At 49.8% G+C, this 23,398-nt stretch overlaps 1 protein-coding gene and 1 pseudogene across 1 annotated transcript in view; one reads left to right on the top strand and one right to left on the bottom strand.

The window, feature by feature from the left end:
* The first annotated feature begins 1,142 nt into the window (after positions 1-1,142).
* Positions 1,143-23,398, top strand: part of ANKDD1A (ankyrin repeat and death domain containing 1A) — a 46,828-nt gene continuing 24,572 nt past the window's right edge. Inside the window, exons 1-7 of the mRNA XM_077880418.1 lie at positions 1,143-1,302; positions 5,789-5,892; positions 6,731-6,829; positions 10,860-10,958; positions 17,147-17,251; positions 17,954-18,052; positions 23,081-23,194. Coding sequence (XP_077736544.1) covers positions 1,143-1,302; positions 5,789-5,892; positions 6,731-6,829; positions 10,860-10,958; positions 17,147-17,251; positions 17,954-18,052; positions 23,081-23,194 — 780 coding nt within the window. The remainder of the gene's footprint in view (positions 1,303-5,788; positions 5,893-6,730; positions 6,830-10,859; positions 10,959-17,146; positions 17,252-17,953; positions 18,053-23,080; positions 23,195-23,398) is intronic.
* LOC144302830 (large ribosomal subunit protein eL42-like) lies at positions 20,842-21,430 on the bottom strand (annotated as a pseudogene).

A 23,398-nucleotide genomic window follows, 5' to 3' on the forward strand; every position in this document is an offset into this window, starting at 1 on the left:
TACAACCAGGCACAGTCACCAAAAAAGGGAAAATTCACTCTGTCCCCGTACTTCCTCACTCTGCCCTATAACTATAGCCCCTTTGCCACTGCCTTGTGGCAGTCCCCGCTTTGTTGTCCTGCCTGAAGCCCCCTTGCAGTGTATCCAACAAACTTCTGACTTTTTTGTTCTGCCTTGGGTGAATTCTTCCACAGCCTGCGCCTCCAGCTGCCATCCAATCCCCAAGCTGCCATCCACTCCCCAAGCCACACATTGTTTCCTTGCTTCTCTTTTTTTTTTTTTTTTAACTTTTACTTATTTATGATAGTCACACAGAGAGAGAGAGAGAGAGGCAGAGACACAGGCAGAGGGAGAAGCAGGCTCCATGCACCGGAAGCCCGACGTGGGATTCGATCCTGGATCCCCAGGATCGCGCCCTGGGCCAAAGGCAGGCGCTAAACCGCTGCGCCGTCCAGGGGTTCCCCTTGCTTCTCTTAACTTGTATTTTTCTTTCTCTTTTTTTCTCCCTCCCTCCCTCCTTTCTTTCTTTTCTTTCTTAATTTTCTTTCTTTCTTTTCTTTCTTTCTTCCTTTCTTTCTTTCTTTCTTCTTTCTTTCTCTTTCTTTCTTTCTTTTTCTTTCTTTCCTTTCTTTCTTCTTTCTTTCTTTCTTCCTGAGAGACACACAGAGGCAGAGACATAGGCAGAGGGAGACGCAGGCTCCCTGCAGGGGATCCTCTTGCCGGACTTGATCCCAGGAGCCTGGGATCACGCCCTCAGCCAAAGGCAGCCGCTCAACCACTGAGCCACCCTTAGCTTGTATTTTTCTGATCATGAAAAAATCTGAGCACGCCTTCATATGCGTACCGGCTTGCTGGGGGGTCTGTTCCTTGAATGCCTGTCCAGACCCTTGGAGTCTGACTCCCAGCGTCCGGGGGCAGCTGGGCAGGCTCCAGAGTCCCGAGGGTGGGGCCTGCAGGAGGCCTAACGCGAAGGGCCAGGGCCGGGGACGCCGGGACAGCCCCGGGGGGAGATACGCCCCCGGGAACCCCCGCCCCGCCGGCCTCGGTGTGAAAGGCGCGGAGCCGCGGGCAGGCGGGGTCCGCCCCGGAGGCACCTGCAGCCCGGTCCTGCGGGCGGAGGCCGCGGCGGCTGCGCGCACGTCATGCTCCAGGGCTCGGGCGGGCCCGAGGGGTCTGCGGCCGCGGCCGCCGCGCGCTCCCCCGCCCCCCCGGGGGCGCCCGGGCCCCGACCTCGGCAGGAGCGCGCGCCCGGGCGGCGGAGCGGCGGCCTGGAGGAGCCCGCGGCGTGGGAGACCGACGGCCGTGAGTCCGCCGCGGGCCCGGGGGCGGGGGCGGGCGCGGGCGAGCCCCGAGGAGCCCCGCACAACCGCGGGGGCGACCGTCCGGGGGACGCTGGCCGCGGTCCGGGGCGGGGTGGCGCCACCAGGCCCGGGAGCAGCGCGATGCGGCCGCGGAGACGTTGGCCGGAGACACGATGCTTACGCGGTCCTGTGTGCAGGCTCAGCTGGTGCGCGGGGCTCGCTGTGTGACCTCCGCGGAGGACCCGGGGCGCCATCTGCTGCTGTCGCCGTTTTGCAGAAGAGAAAGCTGAGGCTCGGGGAGGTTAAATAAGCTACCCAAGGTCACATGGCCTTTAAGTGGTAGGAATCCCGAAGGCCCCAGCTCTCCCGGAATGTTGGGTTGGACGGGGAGTGAAGACCATACCAGGTGGGGAAACTGGAACCCAGAGGAGGGAGGCTGCGGCTGCAGCAGGTGGCCGAGCGCCCCACAGAGCATCCCTCCAGGACTGCGCTCCGTACCAGGGCCTCCAGGCTGGGAGCAGCATCCCTGGGGGCATGAGCCGGCCTGAGGGGCTCCGGTTGCTCTCCCTGGGAGAGGGGAGAGAAGGGTTGTGCCAGGGTCCTCGCTGGGATGGGGGTGTGGGGTGAGGAGCTCTATGGAGGTGCTGTTTCAAAGGGCGCACGGTCGGCCTGGGGCAGAGGATCATTTGAACTGGCCCTTAAGAGCCGGAGGATCACTTGAGCTGGCTCTTACGAGCTGGCCCTTCTGCACATTCTTTAAGAGAATGTGCAGGAAAAAAAAAAAAAAAAAAGAATGTGCAGCAATGGAATATTGGGGTGTGTGGGAGGGAATTCTGGGCAGAGGAGGCGCACTGGGGAAGGTCTCCAAGGCCAGGATTCAGTGTGTATTTGATATGGGCCAGAAAGAGGGTGCATGAGTGGAGGTGGATGGAGGAGATGAGATTGGGCTTCACTGGTGCCTTGCAGGGTCTGCTGGCTCCCGCTCAGACTCATGGCTGTTTGCCAGCACAAACCAAGCCACTTGTAGGTTTCAGCTAAGAAAAAGGGAGTCCCAGCTGGAAAGGATCTCTCTCTTTTTTTTTTTTTTTTTTTAAGATTTTATTTATTTACTCATGAGAGAGAGAGAGGCAGAGACACAGACAGAGGGAGAAGCAGGCTCCATGCAAGGAGCCTGATGTGGGATTTGATCCAGGGACTCCAGGATCATGCCCCAGGCCAAAGGCAAGTACTAAACCTCTGAGCCACCCAAGGATCCCAAGGATCTCTACATAGAACTTTCTTCACCACCCTGCAGTTTTATTTTTATTTTTAAAATATTTTATTTATTTATTTGTGAGAGACACAGAGAGGCAGAGACCCAAGCAGAGGGAGAAGCAGGCTCCCTGTGGGGATCCCAATGCAGGACTCGTTCCCAGGACTACTGGGAATCCCAGGATCACTACCTAAGCAGATGCTCAACCACTGAGCCATCCAGGCGTCCCACCCTCCTGCGGTTTTAGAACTGAAGAAAGGGAGGCCTCCAAGGGGTACATGGCTAGCCCAGGATCCTGCTGCTAGAAAGTGGCAGAGTGGGTACTAGAACCCCAGCTTCTCTAAGCTCACACCTGAAGTGCCAGCTCTCTTCCTGAACCTGGCTCATGGTGTTCAGCCAAGAGGTTAAGGAAACAAAAGCTTGGGACTCCACGCTTCCTGGAGATGTTTGAGATCTGAGAGGGGTTCTTCCAGAAGAGCCTTCTCCTCACCTACAGGAAGGGTACCCCCCTTTGTGGATGGGGAAGGGAAGAGCTAGCAATGGAGACCACACTTAGAAGGTGGTGTTTTCCCCTCCCCTGAAATATTGATCTGAAGCTGCTTCCTCCTCAAAGCCTCTTTCCTGCCATTTATCTGAGCTTGTGGTTTGATTTTCCGGGGGACTAATGAGTCTTAATTGGGACAGTATCTTAGAGTTCGAAGGCCCCTGAAGAGATTAAATGATTTATATGTCACTCATTCATTCAACACATGTGTGCCAGGGCCTGAATTTGGGGATACAGCAATTAACATGTCAGACTAAGATCTCCTCTGTCCAACCCGGCTATAATAGGGGAAGCAGGTAATAAACCTAATAAATATGTAAGTATATCATACATCTGTGGTGAGGGGTGCCATGGAGAAAAATAATGCGTGGAGGTGGATAGAGAGGGTGCTTTCTTTGGTTGGGATTTCATGGGCTTAGAGGACCCTAAGTGAAGGAGGCCCCACCACCTCCAGGTCTTTGGCCACCAGAATTTACTTTGCCTTAGAGGAATAATGGTGAGGATGATGATGGCACTATTTGCTAGATAGATACCATGCTTGGGGCTTTTCTTATCTTATATCTAATCATTACAATAACCCTACAGGATGGCTAATGTTCCCTATTTTGCAGATAAAGGAACTGAGGCACAGGATAATTAAGTCACATGGCCTGGAGGCCTGGAAGTGACTCGCCAGAGTTGAAACCTAGGGCCGTGTGATTGCCCTGGGGCAGCAGCTCTAAACTCCCCAAATTGTGTCTACAAGGCCCTTGAAAGCCCAAGACCCTGTCCCATACATATCTGGAAAATAGACTGATGGCCAGCCTGTCTGTCACCTCAGTGCATCCTAGTTTTCCCTGCCAAAACACTGGCCACCTGTCCCTGGATATACACAGGGGCTGGATCTGGACATTCACATTGGACCAAACATGCAGGATGTGGGTTTGGCAGCAAGTAGACCACAGATTATCTGCCCTCTAATGACCATGCAAAGGACCAACAAATATTTGTGCCTGTGCTAGCATGTCGAAACCTTTCTGGGGGAGGGACAGTTATCTATTAGTCTGAGGATTTATGTGTCACTCATGGAAACAGAGTTTTGTTTTTGTTTTAAGATTTTATTTTTTTTGTTCATGAGAGACATGGAGAGAGGCAGCGACATAGGCAGAGGGGGAAGCAGGCTCCCCAGCATGATACAGGACTCGATCCCAGGACCCTGGGATCACGACCTGAGCCAAAGGCAGATGCTCAATCACTGAGCCACACAGGCACCCCTGGAAGCAGTTTTATGGAGCCCTCCCTATGTCCAGCTTTGGGCCTGCTGTGAGCTGTAGGTGGATTGGCAAAGGTCAGATTTGGCCAGGGCCCCCAAGGACCTTGTGGTCCAGCTAAGGACACCAGACATCCTCACAAGCCAAGAGCAGTCAGGATGATGGCAGCGTAGGGGTCTGGTGAGATGAGACCTGGACCCTGTCACCAGGCCTGGATCTTCCTGGCTTGGCTACCACCCTCTGAGCCCACCGCTGGCAGGAGGCCAGCAGGGGGAGCTCTGAGGCTCCCTCTAGTCTGAGATAATGGTGCAGTGTTGAGGCAAGAGGAGCCCAGAGAGAAGGCAAATCTGGGTGGGCCCCACAGCTGGGAGGTGACAGCTGTTTGGGATTGGGGATGAAGGGAGAAGAGGTGGAGGGACAAGGACAAAGAAGGAAGGTGAACATGCCTCTGGCCTTGCCCAAGCTTAATGAAATACGTGGCTCAGTAAATCCTGGCTGCCTGCCCAACATGGGGCTCAATCCCAAAACCCCAAGGTCGAAGGCAGATGCTTAACTGACTGAGCCACCAAAACACCCCTCCATGGCATTTTTAAAAATAGAGGCTGAAAATTACTGCAAACTTTTTTTTCCTTTTTTTTTTTAATTTTTATTTATTTATGATAGTCACACAGAGAGAGAGAGAGAAAGGCAGAGACACAGGCAGAGGGAAAAGCAGGCTCCATGCACCGGGAGCCCGACGTGGGATTCGATCCCGGGTCTCCAGGATCGCGCCCTGGGCCAAAGGCAGGCGCTAAACCGCTGCACCACTCAGGGTTCCCACTTTTGTTTTTTCTAAATAAAATTTAAAAATAGGGGCACAGGGACACCTGGGTGGCTCAGTGGTTAAGCATCTGCTTTCGGCTCAGGGTGTGATCCCGGGGTCCTGGAATCGAGTCCTGTATCGGGTTCCCTGCAAGGAGCCTGCTTCTCCCTCTGCCTGTGTCTCTGCCTCTCTCTGTGTCTCTCATGAATAAATAAATAAAATCTTAAAAAAAAAAATCCTGTCTGCCTTCTTCACTGGACAAAGCCATGGAAAAGGCAGTTATCAACTCCAGTGGGAATGAATTCCATTCCCTTCCTCAAGAGCTGCTGTTGGGGTCATGAAAACTGGATGAGGACCATAATGGGCACATACCTGGCTCCCGTGGGCAGTCTCACCCATGCTGTCCCGTCTTTGGGGTTTTATTGAGTCCTGGTCGTGGGCACTTGTGGTGAGTTAGTGAAGAAAAGCGGCTTGTCTGGGGAAGTCCCCAACATCCAAAGGGAGGAGAGGCATCCCCACCACCAGTCCTAGCTAGAAGACTCCTGCCTGGGAAACATTCAGGGCAGGGAGGAGCTGTTCATCTCTCCTCTAGGCAGTGGGCACCCTCCCCTCATCCCACATCCCCTTTTCTGCCCTTAGTGCTTCCTCTGGAACGGCAGCTCCATGAGACCGCCCGACGGAACAACATCGGCAGGATGAAGGAACTGATTGAAAGGAGAGTCAACGTCAGAGCCAGAAACCACGTTCGTACAGGGGCTCTTCCAAATTGGGATGCTTGGATAGGGACAGTGCCTGCCATGGTGACACCTCCACACCGAGGGAACAGTTCATGGAGCCCTTGAAGGCAGAGCATTGCATGTGTTCACTTGGGGGAGGCTCAGATTGTTCATGTTGTCTCCAGGTCTCTGAGGCCTGGTCCCAGGTCAGGGTAGGGATTCCCAGCCAGGCTTGGACAAGTGGGGATCGCATACTCTTCGTTCCTGTCACCCATCTGAAAGGCACACCCAAGGAACAAAGGTTAGAGTCAGGAGGGCCAGGGAAGCAGGATTCCCCTAATCTTGCTCAGATGTGCTGAGGCCAAAGACCATGATGAACTTCTGGGGTGGTCTGACAATGTGGTAGGGGATTGGGCCCCTTTGGCCTGTTCTGAAGGAAGGGGGGGCACAGAATGCAGGCAGTCAGGGGCCCTCAAAGACTAGGACAGGACTCCTCTGACAGGTGGCTATCCAGCAGGAACAAAGACAGGGCGGGGGGAATAGTTTGGCATTTCTGAGTAGTGGGCAGGGCCCAGGGTTAGGAGTTTGTCCCAAGAGCAGTGGGAAGCTGGGAAGCCTTAGGTGGGGGGTAGGGGGATAGCTGGATCTAGTCATTGCGTTTTTACTACGTTTGTTTCAGCCGCTGTCATGTGAAGGTGGAGGAGAGGGCCTGAGTGGGATTGGGGTCCTGCCCCCTTGTCACCAGAGCCTGCACAATCCCTTCCACCCTGCAGACCAGCTGTCCTGCAACCGGAGACACCGGGGGCAGGGAGGGGGTGGGCCAGGCAGGCAGCTGGCACCTCACACTTTGCTCTCCCCCCGGCAGGTGGGCAGGGTGGCCCTGCACTGGGCCGCGGGCGCCGGGCACGAGCAGGCCGTGCAGCTGCTCCTGCAGCACGAGGTTGCTGTGGACGATGAGGACGCGGTAGGGGACCCCTCGCACAGGCGCGTCTGCGCACGTGTGCACGGCTGTGTGCCTGCCTGTCCCGGGGTGGGGAGGGGACACCTGCTGTGGCTGTCCCCGCGGAGGCTGCACTGATACACGAACACACAGGCACAGGGCGGACGGGAAGCGGTTTAGGGCCGGTGACACTATGCTGATCCCAGGTTTCCCTTGTGCAGCCATCAAGATCTCTCCATTTTCAAGAGTTTTTGTTTTTTTTTTTAAATTTTATTTATTTATTCCTGAGAGACACACAGAGAGAGAGAGAGGCAGAGACACAGGCAGAGGGAGAAGCAGGCTCCGTGCAGGGAGCCCGACGCGGGACTCGATCCCGGGTCTCCAGGATCACATCCTGAGCTGAAGGCAGCGCTAAACCACTGAGCCACCTGGGCTGCCCATCAAGAGCTTTTTAGTTCTCGGTCCCTCATGATACCATGTGAACAGGGAGAGATAGGGGCTGTAGAACAGAAAATTGGGTGGATTGATGAACGACTTATTGGTAAAATCCTCAGGAGGTGGGTCTCCCATGATATGCGATGAGGCTTTGCCCTGGCTGACGCTTTAACTAGAGACTTGAATGAAGACTAACAGTCTGGGGCTCCTGGATGGCGCAATCGGTTAAGCAACCGGCTCTTGGTTTCCGCTCAGGTCTCATCTCAGGGTGGTGAGATCACCCGAGTCTGGCCCCTGCGTCCGGCTGCGCTCAGCAGAGTCTGCTTAAGACTCTTTTTCCCTTTGCTCTTCCCGCCAGCACACGCATGCTCTCTCTCTTTTTAAGTTACTAAAAAAAAAAAAAAAAATTAAAAAAATATTTAAGTTACTTTCCACTTTTTTTTTTTTAAGACTTTATTTATTCATGAGAGACACGCACAGAGAGGCAGAGACATAGGTAGAGGGAGAAGCAGGCTCCCTCTGGGGAGCCTCACGCGGAACTCGATCCCAGGACCTGGGATCATGACCTGAGCCAAAGGTAGACACTCAACCATGAGCCACCCAGGTGCCCCAATAAATCAATCTTTAAGAAAAAAAAAAAAGAGAGACCAATAGTCTTACTTAACAAGTTGGCAGATAACACATTGCTGAGAGAGAACACTAAAGAATAACAGGATCTATGAAATCATCTCTAGAGAGTTGGGGAGAGGACTGAGTCTGACGATGGCACTTGACAGGGATACATTTAAGAGTCTAAATTAAACAACTTTTAAAGAATTACAAACTTTCCTACAGAGAGACACCTTTCACAGAAAACTGTTCTTTGCCCTGGCCTCTCTCTGTTCCCAGGCTCCAGTATGAGGGGGAGCTTGATGACAAGCTGGAGTGGGGGGTGGGGGCAGGAAGCAACCTCTACCCTCCCCCCCACTCCTGCCCCATCTCTCTGCATTTCCTTAGGCCTCATTTAGAGGTGACTCTGGAAGGAGGATGCTTGAGATCCTTTAGTCTGTGTTTCCCGACAAAATATTGGGACTTCACACGATGGGCCTATGCCCACAACCGCCCCCCCAATCACCTCTGTGCTCTGTTATTTCTTCCTTGAGGGAATCAGTGAGAAAAGAAGATATGAGGAAGAATAGTAAGATATGGTGCTTTTATAGATGTGTTTTCTTTGCAAATAGTAATAAATATATTTTGAAAAATAAGGGCAGTCTGGGTAGGTCAGCAGTTTAGTGCCGCCTTCGGCCTAGGGCATGATCCTGGAGACAGGGGTCGAGTCCCACATCACGCTCCCTTCAGGGAGCCTGCTTCTCCCTCGGCCTGTGTCTCTACCTCTCTGTCTCTCTGTTTCTCATGAATAAATAAGTAAAATCTTAAAAAAAAAAAAAAAAAAAAAAGGAAAGTGAAAGTAAGAAAGCTGATGGGCATGTTATTATTATTTTTTTTAATAATAAATTTATTTTTTATTGGTGTTCAATCTGATGGGCATGTTAACTTTAGTTAACAGAAGGGTTGGGGAGACAAAGAAGGCGATTCTGCTGTTGGGGGGAAGGTCTTGAGGATATGCCATAGAGCGCTGTCCTGGACGGTTCTTGGTACTAGGACACAGAAGTATCCCTGGGGTTCCCACTGGCAGGAGGCTCTGGCTCCCATGACTCTCCTCCCCCAGCCCTGAGCCTTAACCCTTTTCATTCCCAGGTGCCTGTGGGCTTCTCCCTTCTCCCCCTGGACTCTGCCCTGGGAGTATGTATCCTCTTCCTTAGCCAACAGTGATTTGAGAGCCTATCCAGTGCTGGCTTAAACGCAGAACCACATGAGGGCAGAGGTCGGTGAGGGGGTTCTGATGATCCCAGAGCGCTTCACAGATGTTGAGGAAGAGCATCCTGCAAATAGGTGCTGGGCCACCATCAGAAAAGGGCCCAGACGTATTCTTAGTTGCTCCAAAGGGCCAATGGGGTGGAAGGCACAGGGATGCAGATTTCAGTACAGTGGAAGGAGATGCTTTCCAAAGTGAGCAGTGTTTGTCAGTGCAGTGCATGTTTTGTGAGGCGTGAGGTGTCTGCAGGCTTAAGCCATGTGTCTGGAGGCCATCCTTTAGGAGATTCAAACAGTTGGTTCCCAAACACCAGTCCAGGGTGAGGTCTTCACCGGCCCTAGCAAATAAAAAAATAAGAACAATAGAGTGTGTTTTTCATGAAGCTGTCTCTGGAAAGACCATATTCTGAGATTAGTTTCTCCTAAAAATTTTTTAAAGATTTATTTATTTATTTTTTATTTATGATAGACATAGAGAGAGAGAGAGAGAGAGAGAGGCAGAGACACAGGCAGAGGGAGAAGCAGGCTCCATGCTGGGAGCCTGACGTGGGACTTGATCCCGGGATTCCAGGATCACACCCTGGGCTGCAGGCAGTGCTAAACCACTGTGCCACCCAGGGATCCTCTCTCCTAATTTTTTTGTATTAAAAGGTTTCATATTTATTAAATGATGGGGAGAAGAGATGGTAGTTGTTTTATTTTTGTTATTTATTTATTTATTTATTTATTTATTTATTTATTTATTGACAGCACAAATGGGCCGGGGTGGGGGGGCAGTGGGAGATGGAGAGAGAGAATCCCAAGCAGGCCCAGACCCAGCACAGAGCCTGATGTGGGGCTGCTCTCATTACCCTTAGGTCATGACCTGAGCTGAAATCAAGAGTCAGGCATGTAACCAGCTGAGCCACCCAGATGCCCCTATTTTATTCTTATTTAAAGATTTTTTTTTTTTTTAAGATTCCATTTATTTATTCATGAGCGACACAGAGAGAGAGAGGCAGAGACACAGGCAGAGGGAGAAGCAGGCTCCATGCACCGGGAGCCCAATGCGGAACTTGATCTGGGGCCTCTGGGATCGTGCCCTGGGCTGAAGGCAGGCACTAAACTGCTGAGCCACCCAGTCATCCCAAGATTTTTATTTATTTATTCATGAGAGACACACAGGAGAGGCAGAGACATAGGCAGAGGGCAGAGCAGGTTCCAGGCAGGGAGCCTGATGCAGGACTGGATCCCAGGACCTGGGGATCACAACCTGAGCCGAAGGCAGACGCTCAGCTGAGCCACCCAGGTGTCCCTGTGCCTCTATTTTATTTATTTATTTTTCCCTGCGGCTCTATTTTAAAATTTTATTTAGCAAAAACAAAAGGTTGTGATAGTGTTTCAGCCTCTATTTAAAAAAATGCTATGGAGGGGTGCTTGGGTGGATCAGTCGGTTAAGCATCTGCCTTTGACTCAGGTCATGACCTCGGGGTCTTGGGATGGAGCCCCATGTTGGCCACTCTGCTCAGCGAGGAGTCAGCTTCTCCCTCTCCTTCTGCCCCTTACCCCCACTTGTGCTCTCTCAAATAAATAAAATCTTAAAAAAATATAAAAATAAAAAAACGCCATGGTTTTCACATTCCTAGAGTTTGGTGCTCCCTGGCCTGAGTGGCATGCATGGTCCCTTATGTTTGTATGATTTTCATCAGAGACCTGGGCTCATGTGGCACAGTGACACCTGCTTACTTACGTTCACCTCACCTCCTCCCCGTGTCCTCTCCCCCAGTTTGGTATGAACGCGCTCCTCCTGTCTGCCTGGTTTGGCCACTTGCGGATCCTCCAAATCCTGGTCAACTCTGGGGCCAAGATCCACTGTGAGAACAAGGTAAGGCCTCAGCTGGCAGCCCCCTTGCTCCCCGAGTCCCTGCCCCCAGTTTGCTCCTCTGCCCCTGCTGCACTGGTCTGCCCCTCACCCCCACCCCCTTCCCAACGTGGCTCTGCTGCCCTGGCTTGCCCCTGCCTTCTGAGAACCCTCCGGAAGCCCCAGCTGAGCTCAGCCCCGTGAGGGTGGGATGCTTGCTATTTCCACTGGGCCTGGGAGAAGTGCTGGGGTGGCTCTCTTTAACAGCATTAAAAGCCTCTTTCTTCTAGTGCCCCGACCCTTTACCCCTTTACCACTATGCCTGCTGCTTAGAGACAGTCCCTAGGCCTCAGGGCAGCCTCCTTAATCACACAGGAGGAATCAAAGTAACACCTTTAGAAGGTGGTTAGGAAGATTTAATGAGAGGCTGGGCCCTGCCTCCCTTGTGGTGTGGTGGGGTAGAAGGAGCAAAGTTCTGGTTACCAACCCTGGGACCTTGGGCAAATTACTTAAGCATCTTGAGCCTCAGTTTTCACCTTGGAAAGTGGGGATGCTAGTACCTCTGAGCCGAGGGAGAAGCTCAGTGCTGTGTGTAAAGTACCTGACTCAGCACCTGGCACAGTAGGGAGCCTGGCTGCTCATTGGTGTGCTCTGTGGTCTGAGGGAGGAGGCCCGCTAGTCCGAGTGCCAGGGATCTCAACACTGGTGTCTTACCATTTAGGGGGTCAGTGGCCCTAATGAAAATGCAGACATTTCTGGACCAGATGCTGTCAGCCAGGGATTCTCAATGTGGGTCCTTAGAGAGAATTCAGGGTGAGGAATAAAAAGAACATTTCTGTTTTCATTAACTTCTAACTTCTCACTTTCATCAACTTAAAAAATTGAACATTTTTTTTCAATGATGAATGAACGCAAGAGTGGAAATGGCATGGTCTCTGGAGGCTACAGCTGGGAAGTCACATGATACCACTTCCGCCATATTCTGTTGCTGGCTTCAGGAGATGGAGAATATTGGATTCTCCCCCTTGAAGAGAAAAGAGGACAATCCTATTGCTTTGGCTGTTTCCAGGGGTAGGAGGAGTGGTTGTGGCCATCTTTGCAAGGAGACCATCCAACTACCTTTCTATCACTTGTTCAGGATCCTTCCTAGAAGTCTCCATCTCCCTTGCAGAGGAGCCTTGAGCCAAGCCATGGCTAGGCCACAGTTGGTTTAGCCCTGGAGCTTTCTTTTTCTCTGCTATTCACCTGGCTCTACTTTGCCAGGCGCTGGTGATATCTAGAGTTTTGTTTTGTTTTGTTTTTAAAGATTTTATTAATGAGAGAGATATATATATATATAGAGAGAGACAGAGACACAGGCAGAGGGAGAAGCAGGCCCCACACAGGGAGCCCGATGTGGGACTGAATCCCGGGTCTCCAGGATCAGGCCCTGGGCTAAAGGCGGCACTAAACCGCTGAGCCACCTGGGCTGCCCGATATCTAGAGTTTTACTAAACTATAGGCTGTGTTAGAATTTCAGCAATTTTCCCATTAATGTCCCCCAAAGTAGTTGGTCACCTTGTCTCTCCTTAGTCTCCTCTGATCTTATGACAGTTTCTCAGTCTTTACTTGTTTTTCACAACCTTGACACTTTTGAGGAGTACTGTTGGGCATTTTGTAGAATGTCCTTCAATTTGGGCTCCTTTGATATTTTTCTCATGATTAAATTGGGGTTATGGAATTTGGGAAAGAAAACCAGAGATTCACTGCCTCCTATCAGGGGTCATTGGACACTGTCCAATGACAGTGAAAACTAAGTGCAGGCTGAGGTGGGTTTATTTTTATTAATTAATTAATTTGTTTGAGAGAGAGAGATTGAGGGCATGAGCTGGGGTGGGGGAGCTGGGAGCAGAGGGAGAGGGAGGAGCAGATTCCCTGCTGAGCAGGGAGCCTGACTCAGGGCTGAATACCAGGACTCTGAGATCATGACTTGAGCCAAAGACAGACCTTTGGGTTTTTTTTTGTTTTTTTGTTTTCTTTTTTAATTTTAAAACATTTAAATTAATTAATTAATTTTATTTAAATTCAATTTGCCAACAAATAGTATATCACCCAGTGCTCATCTCATCAAGTGCCCTCCTTAGTGCCCATCACCCAGTTACCCCATTCCCCCAACCACCTCCCCTTCCTCAACTCTTTGTTTCCCAGAGTTAGGAGTCTGTCATGGTTTGCTCCCTCTCTAATTTTTCTCACTTAGTTTCCCTCCTTTCCCTTATAATCCTTTCACTATTTCTTTACTCCACACATGAATGAAACCATATGATGATTGTCCTTCTCTGACTTATTTCACTCAGCATAATACCCTCCAGTTCTACCCACATGGAAGCAAATGGTGGGTATTTGTCTTTTCTGATGGCTGAGTAATATTCTATTCTTTATCCATTCATCTGTCGAAGGACATAGTGGCTCCTTCCACAGTTTGGCTATTGTGGACATTGCTGCTATAAACATTGGGGTGCAGGTGTCCCGGCGTTTCACTACATCAGTATCTTTGGGGTAAATACCCAGTATTGCAATTGCTGGGTCATAGGATAGCTCTATTTTTAACTTCTTGAGGAACCTCCACACTGTTTTCCAGAGTGGCCACACCAATTTTCATTCCCACCAACAATGCACCAAAGATAGACGTTTAACTGACTGAGTCACCCAGGTGCCCCTGAGGTAGATTTAGTTTCATGCCCTGGGCCAGGTCACTGGGTCAGCCTCTATTTTGTAGATCTCGATATAAGAATTAACTTTATCAATACCAATATGGCCTGTCACTGGTGGCATTACCTTGATCCAATTCTTTTTTTTTTTTTCTTTTTAAGATTTTATTTATTTATTCATGAGAGACAGAGAGAGAGAGAGAGAGAGAGGCAGAGACACAGGCAGAGAGAGAAGCAGGCTCCCTGCAGGAAGCCTGATGTGGGACTCGATCCCAGGACCTTGGGATCATGTCCTGAGCTGAAGTCAGCTGCTCAACCACTGAGCCACCCAGGCGTCCCTACCTTGATCCAATACTGATACCAGTTCCGATGTGTGTGTTTTTTCCTTATCACCAAGCAATTAGTTAAATTTTCCATGGACACTAACTGGGTATCCCACAAATTTAACTCAATTCTAACATTATCTGCCTGGAGGGAGCACCAGATACCACTGGTTAAGGGTTCAGTCTCACAAGGCCACCCCCACTTCAGAAGCCAGTCCCAAATCCAGGCTGTTACCTGGACTTTTCACCAACTGGCTGTGAATAAGAGGTTCCCACAACCTCCTCCTTGGGTTTGTTTAATTTGCTAGAGCGGCTCACAGAACTTACTAGATCACAAATTTATTACAAAAGATATTAAAGGACACAAATCAATAGCCAGATGAAGAGACACATAGGATGAGGCCCCAAACAAAGGAACTTTTGAGCTTGTGGAGTGTGGGACCCGGCACGTGGACACGTTCTTGTTCACCAAGCTGGAAGTTCTTCCGACCCTGTCCATTTGCATTCTTATGATGCTTCATTTCATAGACAGGATAGATTAAATCCTCGATCTTTGGGGATTGACTCAACCTCCAGCCTCTCTCCCCTCCCTGGAGGTCAGGGGGTAGGACGGAAAATTCTAATCCTCTAATCAAGTTGGTTTCCCAGGCAACCAGCCCCCATCTCTAGGTTACCTTGGGCTTCCCTTGTCACCAAATTAACATAACAATAGACACTTTAATCACTCTATACACTTAGAAAATTCCAAGCATTTCAGGAGCTCTATGCCCAAAACAGGACGAAGACCAAATACACATTTCTTTTACTTTTTTTCCTTTTTAAAGATTTCACTTATTTATTGATGAGAGACACAGATAGAGACAGAGGGAGAAGCAGGCTCCCTGCGAGAAGCCTGATATAGGACTGGATCCCAGGACCCCGGGATCGTGACCTGAGCTAAAGGCAGGTGCTCAACCACTGAGCCATCCAGGTGCCCCTCAAATACATATTTCTTATAATAAACCATAAGCTCACTCTCGATCACATGGTTAAAGCGGGTGTCAGCCAGGTTTCTCCACCATAATGGTAGCATTTTTTGCTTTCCCTATGCTATTGTTAGAAGCTCTTTGTGGTTTTAATTTGCATTTCAATACTGACTAATGGGGCAGCCCCGGTGACGCAGCGGTTTAGCGCCGCCTGCAGCCCGGGGTGTGATCCTGGAGACCTGGGATCGAGTCCCACAGCGAGCTCCCTGCAGGGAGCCTGCTTCTCCCTCTGCCTGTGTCTCTGCCTCTCTCTCTGTGTCTCTATGAATAAATAAATAAAAATATTTAAAAAAAATACTGACTAATGATGTTAGATAATCTTTTCATGTGCTTATTTGCCATCCATGTATCTTCTTTGCGTCAAAATGATTTTTTAATTGGGTTGTTTAATATCTCATTGATGAGCTTTGAGAGTTCTTTGTAAATTTTGGAAGCATTTCAAAATAAATTACAGACATCACTATACTTCCTTCTAAATACTTCAGCATGCATAACATTAACTAGAATTTCTTTACCCATGATGAAATACACAAATCTTAGGTTTATTTATTTTTTTTTAATTTTTTTTATTTATTTATGATAGTTACAGAGAGAGAGAGAGGCAGAGAGAGAAGCAGGCTCCATGCACCAGGAGCCCGATGTGGGATTCGATCCCGGGTCTCCAGAATCGCGCCCTGGGCCAAAGGCAGGCGCCAAACCGCTGCGCCACCCAGGGATCCCCAAATCTTAGGTTTATATTCACTGAGACTTGACAAATTTTACTCCAGTGTAATCCAAACCACTGTCCAGATGTACAACGTCATGATTTTTATGACCATCAATGGTTGCAACCTAGTTGAAAAACAGTGCTCCAAACAATCTAGCTATAATGCAAGGCCTTGGTAGAAGCTCTAGGCTACAAACATAGGATTTGTAAACCTCCCTCACTTAAATATTGCTTGTGGGGCCAAGAGACCTTCTTCCTGCCTACCTTTCTCCCAACTCTGGCCACTCCCTTCTGTTAAAGAACAAAATTCAAGTGAGTAAAGATCCAATTGGCTTTATTCAATGATTCATGAATTGGGCAGCATCCCATGTAGCAAATAGGAGCTCTGGGGAGCTGTACAAGATGAAAGACTTTTATAGGCAAAAGGAAGTGGGGTAAGGAAGTTATTCTAGCAAAAAGTGGATTATTTTAGGCAAGATCACTTTCCTTTGGGGACCAGCGGGGGGTGGTGGCATCTGTCGGGTGGACCTCTTCCCTAGTGTTTACCAGGAAATTCCAGACTCACTGGTTAAGAGTACTTATTTGAGAGAGGCTGCAGCTGCAATTTGTCTGGTATTAAGTCTCTGTTTTGGGGATGCCTGGGTGGTTCAGTGGTTGAGCATTTACGTTCGGCTCAGGTCATGATCTCAGGGTCCTGGGATTGAGTCCCACATCAGGATCCCCTCAGGGAGCCTGCTTCTCCCTCTGCCTATGTCTCTGCCTCTCTCTGTGTCTCTCATGAATAAATAAACAAAATCTTAAAAAAAAAAAGTTTCAGTTTGGTGATATGGGTGGACCTTAGCACAAGTGACTCCATTGTGGATCTATTTTCTTTTTAACACATCCTAGTCCCTGCAGACCCCATCAGTTCTCAGTCCTCCCCAGAAGGTTAGGAGGTGACCTCCTAGAGACAGATACTGGGCCCTTAGTCACCTCGTTTCTCATTTGGGGCTGTATCAAGGCAAGCAGTGGTTACAACCTTATAACAGTGTATTGATGGGGGCGGGTATTCTGGGGACTGTTACTGCTATACAGCCTCACCTTACATCCTGAGTTGTTTTTCAGCGCATAAAAAAACTTCCTGTAAGTGACGCTGTACAACCCCCCTCAGTCACCCACTGAGGTAGTCACAGGTTACTTTGACCTGGAGAAAAATAGAGGCTCATGGAGGTACAGATAACTTGGTCAAGACCACACTGAATTGCTCATAAATGCTGGAGCTGGGATTTGAACTCTGGCATCCTTACTCCCACCAGTCCCTGTGAAGCTGAGTAGGCACCTCCCCAGGGGGCCCATCTCCATTTATGTGCTGTGTTGTTTCCATGGCAAAGCTGTGTTCTGGGTTGCAAACACTCACTGTTTGGGGGACAGCCAGTGTGTGAGAAACAACCTCCCTTCATAGAGATAGGGACCACCCTGGTCTTGTTTCCAGGACGGCTTGACCTTACTTCACTGTGCGGCCCAAAAGGGCCACGTGCCGGTGCTGGCATTCATAATGGAGGATCTGGAGGATGTGCCCCTGGATCGTGCTGACAAGGTGAGAGTGGCCTAAAGGCTGTTTGTCCTTCCCGTTGGGTTTGGGGTTCCTAGGGCTACTCCTGTCCATTCCTTGAATGCATCCTTTGAGCTAGTACTGACTGGACCCCACCTCAGGGAACTGCTGGTCTAGAAGGTTTAATAGGGCACAAATGAGCAGGACACAGGAAGGAAATGGTCTGTTCCCCCAGAGAGGTGCTGATAAGGACTAACCAGACAGAGCCACTCCTTTCTGCCTCCTAAAGGAGGTGGCAGTTAGTGAATGAACTGGATTTTGTTGGTAAGATTACAAAGCAGGGAGGTTTTGTAAATAGAGAGGAGAACATTGTTAGAGCTTTAGAGGTGGAAAGGGGCCCTTTACATGTGAGTTCAGATGGACTGGAATTTTGGGAGCGAGGGCCAGGGGGTTAGTGGGAGCCCCTCATGGAAATCTCCACTGACTTCAAGTCTCAGAAATCTGTCCTTTATTCAGTAGGCAGCAAGGAGCCACAGAAGGATTTCAGTGGGGTAGGGACCCCACATAGTAGGTCTTGCTGGAAAGTTGGGTCTGGGCTTTCTAGGTAAGATGTGTAGAATGAGGGGGCCAGGGAGGGTTCTGGGGCTGGAGAGGCCCCTGCAAGCTCTGAGTGGTTGGCTAGGTGGGCAGGGTGGGCATGCCTACTACAGGGTGCAGAAGGGTCACTTTCTTCCCCTCCTCGGGCAGCTGGGAAGGACAGCGTTTCACCGGGCTGCTGAGCATGGGCAGCTGGATGCTCTGGACTTCCTTGTGGGCTCTGGCTGTGACCACAGTGTGAAAGACAAGGTACTGTCACTGGGTCCCAGGGGAGGTCCAAGCTCTGGGCTCCTGACCAGGGTGGGTGCTGGCAGCTTACCTGTGCCTACTTCTGACTCCAGCATGCTGGAGGGCCGGTGGCTCGAGAACCAGAGTGTCCGATATTCACCCAGCAGCGATTTTTCGAGCACATGCTATGGGCCCAGTCCATGCTGCCCATGAGTAGCACAACAATATCTAAGACACAGTTTTTCACTCAAGGAATCCGAGCTGCAACTCTAGTAGAAGGCTGTGATCGGATATGGGGAGCCAGGAAGGCAAATCTATCAGCTGGTGATGCTGCCTGGGATGGGTTAGAGTAGGATTGTCTTGCCCCTGGGGCTGTCTATTGTTGGGGGTGAGGGGAAGAGTCTGGGGGTGGTGGTAGCAAGCCTGCTGGTTATTTACTCTCTTTGTCATTTAGTCATCTACTATGGTTATGGTAAAAATAGGATGAGAGCCCAGAGGAGGGAGCAGTTCATTCAGGGTGGAGAGTTTACAAGCAGGATATCACTAATCTGAGGAAGAGGAGGGCTGGGCCTAAGGGGACTGCCCTGTAAATGATTCATGTCCCTGAGCCTTGTGAATGTGAGCCAAGTATGTTGCAGCAAATTCTAGACAGTGTTTCCAATAAAGGGACAAACTGCATTATTAATCTTCTGATTAATACACTAGGTCAGGATAGAGTTCTACTTATAAGCTAGTGACAGGGTCACAGACAAATGTACCACAGGGTCTTAGAATTGGAAGTGTCCTGCCTTGAGGACCTGTTCAACATTTCTCATTTTATAGTTGTGGAAACTGAGGTCCAAAGAGGGGGATGCTTTAGCCAAGGTCACAACAGCAAGATAAAAGTTGAGCCTGGTTTGGAACCAGCAGCCCGATGCCCAGCCCTGGGTTGCTCCCTCTCTTTAAGTTGCCTCCTGGGCACTAAGCTCTGGGGGTTTGCACCGAATCCAGTTGGGCACATTCATCCTTTTGGTCCTTCGGATCAGATCAGGTTGATTGCCTTCATTCTGGAAACATGGGCCGAGTAGGTCATGCTCTGAGCTAGGCTGTGAGCCAGGAACTGGGAGTACAGAGAGGAGTAAAGGACAGCCCCTGCCAGGACGCATCTACCTAGGAGTTAAAAACATGATCATGGGGATCCCTGGGTGGTGCAGCGGTTTGGCACCTGCCTTTGGCCCAGGGCATGATCCTGGAGACCCGGGATCAAATCCCACGTCGGGCTCCCGGTGCATGGAGCCTGCTTCTCCCTCTGCCTGTGTCTCTGCCTCTCTCTCTCTGTGACTATCATAAATAAATTAAAAAAAAAAAACTTAAAAAAAAAAAAAACATGATCATGTTCAGGGTGCCAGGATGGTAGGAGCACCAAAACTGGAAAACAAGCAAAGCCCAATTTTGATGAGCTTACCCAGAATCTTGTAGTCAGAAATTCTAGAAAGAAGCTTTTAAAATTGCATGCCCCTCTTGACACCTACATGGCTTGGTCTGTTAAGTGTCTGCCTTTGGCTTAGGTCATGATCCCAAGGTCCTGGGGTCAAGCCCTGCATTGGGCTCCCTGCTCAAGCAGGGAGTCTGCTTCTGCCTCTTCCCTCCGCTCATGATGTCTCTCTCTCTCTCTTTCTTAAATGAATTTTAAAAAATCTTTTTAAAAAATTGAATGCCCCTTTAAGTTTTGTATTTGCAGCTGAAAAGTGTTTTCACTTTGAATTTCATTGGGTGGGAGGCGTAGTAATATGCTTTTCAAGGCTCTGGGCCACTGAAGGTCTGACTCCTGCTAGGACCCCACAGCCTGCTAAGATGGACCTGTGAGAACCCATGACAACACAGGGCATGCCACAGGTGTTATGATGTCAGGGAGGCTTTGAGAGCCCAGAGGGAGTGATTAAGTCCATTGGGAACATTGAGGAGCTGCTGACAAGGCATCCCAGAAGTGGAGAGGCTGGACATCCTCACAGGAGGAGAGGAGAGGATACTGTGCCCAATGCTATGGCCTCCTTCTGCCCGGTTCTCCTGCCTCGGAAATCCCTGCCCTGCTCAGATAGAGTGAGAATGCTCTGTTAGGGGGTCTGTGCCATCTGCACCTTCAAAGAGCAAGATGTGGATATTTATTTACTTAAAGATTTTATGTATTTATTTGAGAGAGAGAGAGAGAGAGAGAGAGAGAACCAGCATGAAGGGCAGAGGGAGGGCAGCCCTGGTGGCACAGCGGTTTAGCGCCGCCTGCAGCCCAGGGTGTGATCCTGGAGGCCCGGGATCGAGTCCCATGCCAGGCTTTCTGTTTGGTGCCTGCTTCTCCCTCTGCCTGTGTCTTTGCCTTTCTCTTTGTGTCTCTATGAATAAATAAATAAAATCTTTAAAAAGGGGGGGGGGGAAGTAGAGGGAGCTGGACAAGCTGACTCCCCACTGAGCAGGGAGTTCTATGCAGGCAGGGCTCAATCCCAGGACCCTGGGAACATGACCTGAGCCGAAGGCAGATGCTTAACTCACTGAGCCACCTGGGGCCCTTCCCAGAAGGAAAACAAAACCTGCCCGCCTCCCCCATCTCAGCAGCCCTGCTACCTCTGGGTAGGTATTGGGCCCTCATGGTTTACCACTTCCTTTGTTTCCTTGAATGCAGACTTCACACCATGGCTACCTCCCCACAGCCTGGTCCTTGCTTGCAGTTGTTAGGCAGCTGTGCACACATCTGCAGAGAGAGTGGGAAAGGAGCTAGCAAAGCTGTTGAGGGTACATTTTGTTGTTGTCGTTGAGGGGATCATTTTATTTTATTTTTATTTTTTGAACATAACCTCAAGATTTTATTGTCTTCATAACAAAATATGAAGCTTAGAACTGGATCACTTGGCCCTTTCTCTTCTTATCCCCTCTTAGTTCAAAATGCTTGCATCTCTTAATAGTCAGCATTCTCTTAGATCTACAGTTGGGCTCAACACATTCAAGCCTCAGCACAATCTTCTTTGTAGTTTTAGGCTTTTTTCAGAAAATTGGCTTTGTCTGCCCACCTTAGCCACTCTGCTTCCTGTCATAATGCCGCTTTCCCTGGACATAAAGAGAATCTTTGCTTTTCTTGTACTGTGTCACTTTGTGGGGTTGGTGCTTGCCACACTTCTTGCAGAAAGTCCAGCAGGTTTTAGGAATGTTGGCTCTGTTTGTGAGAGTGCTACGGGGGCAGAAAGAAGGGGTTTGTTTTAAACTTAACTTTTATTTATTAACACAAGATGGTAATGATCATAGAAGAAATATAAATGTTTCCTCTCCTATCCCATAGGATATAGTTGTTTTATGTATGGATGGATTATCATGAGGTATGTCTATAACTGCTTTAAGTACTGTTTTGGCATCAGAATATGTTCACCCCCTCATGGGGCCCTGAAGACTTCTGGCCTAATGTGAATGTCTTGATTCCTTCCTTAGGAAGGTGCTGAGACAGGCCAGGGCAGAGGAAAAGACCTTGAGCTAGAAGCCCCCACAACTGGTGTAGCTAAATCTGTCCTAGAGCCCTTCTGGGTATGATGATCACTAAAGCTGGCCTTCTGATGATTTTGCAGGTTCCCTCAGGAGCCCCTGCTCTGGTTCTCCACGTGTGGTTCTTCCTTAGGGACATACTTCTCTGGCTGGCCCCTTCCAGCTCTCTTCCTCTTGTCCTCATCATCCACTTGTCCTTTGCAGAAAGTCCCCCCCCCCCTTTTTTTTAAGATTTATTTTTAGAGGGGAGAGGGAGGGACAGAGGGAGAGGAAAGGAAACAGACTCCCTGCCAAGCTAAGAGCCAGACATGGAGCTCAATCTCATGACCCTGGGATCATGACCTGAGCTGAAATCAAGAGTTGGATGCTTAACCCACTGAGCCACCCAGGCACCCCTGCAGAAATATCCCTTTAAGGATAACCCCACCAGGCTGCCCTCTGGCAAGAGCCTCTTCTGATACAAAGAACAGTGTGCCCTTTTGCCACACCCAGTGGAGCCACCTCTCTTGGCTCTGTCACTGTCACTTTTAGACTTCTCAAGTGTGAGATAACTACCAGCCCTATGGCTCTCAAGTTCCAGGAGACACACATCAGTCTCTCCATCAAGTATTCACTCATTGAACAAATATTTTATTGAATGTTTGCCATGTGCCCCAGGCCCTATTCTAGGCACTTGGGGAAACATCTGAGAACCAAATAGACAGAAATCCCTGCCCTTTGGGTGTTTGTGTTCTAGCAGGAAGAATCAGACAATAAACAATAAGCATAGTGTACAAGCAAATTATAGTGTTAGGTTATCAATGCTTCAGGAGAAGAGGGAAAGAAAAATGGACCAGGATCAGGGGGTCAGGAGAACAAGGGTGGGAGTTGCAGTTTTATTTCATTTTATTTTTTAAAAAGATTTTATGTATTATTTGAGAGAGAGTGAGTAGTCCAAGTCAGGGGAGGGGCAGAAGGAGAGGGAGAAGCAGACTTCCCGCTGAGCAGGGCTTGATCCCAGGACCCTGAGATCATGACCTAAGGTGAAGGCAGATGCTTAATTGACTGAGCCACCCAGGCACCCTGGAGTTACAGTTTTGAATAGTGTGGTCAGCGTGGCCACACTATTCAGTGTGAAGCTACCATCTTGAACCGGGCCACACGGCTGGCTGCCTGGGCATAATCTGAGTGCAGAGAGTCCTTGGAGCTGTGGCCTTGAGCAGGGGGAGGGATGGATCTAGGATGGCTCAAGGAGGGACTGGCTTTAGACAGGGGCATTGAAAGTAGGGATTTTTCCCCCCAAGTATTGTGTCTGTCTTCAAGTATAAGGAGAGACTAGGACTTGGCACTTTGAAGTGCCCCTGGTTGTATAGTTTGGGGCCCACTTCTCAGGTGCAGGGAGACATTGGCCCAGTGTTCAGGGCTGTAGATTTTCAGACCTGCTCTGTGACTCTAGATGTGTCACTTCCCCCTCTCTGGACCTCAGCTTCTGTGTCTGTAAAATGAGGGGCATTGCCAGCAGGTCCCCAGGGACCTCAAGGGTCTATGATTCTACTGGTCCCTCGGGAGCCCTTCTACCCACAGGAGGGGAATACAGCCCTTCACCTGGCTGCCAGCCGGGGCCATCTGGCTGTGCTGCAGCGACTCGTGGACATCAGGCTGGACCTGGAGGAGCAGAACACGGTGAGTCACCACCCAGAGGATGCAGAGATGGGTGATGCTCGCTAGCTCCCTGTTTTTGAGGAACCCACAGACTGAGGTGCAGCCTGATTTCCCCCTGCTAGAAGCTTCTGAAATAAGAAGGAATAGACAGAGAGCAGGGGTGAGGCAGCTTGGAGGGTGAGAACATGAGCAGGGATGCAGAGGTACGAGCAGATGTCCCACATG

Source organism: Canis aureus, chromosome 32, assembly GCF_053574225.1.
Source record: "Canis aureus isolate CA01 chromosome 32, VMU_Caureus_v.1.0, whole genome shotgun sequence".
NCBI classification, from domain to species: Eukaryota; Metazoa; Chordata; class Mammalia; order Carnivora; family Canidae; genus Canis; species Canis aureus.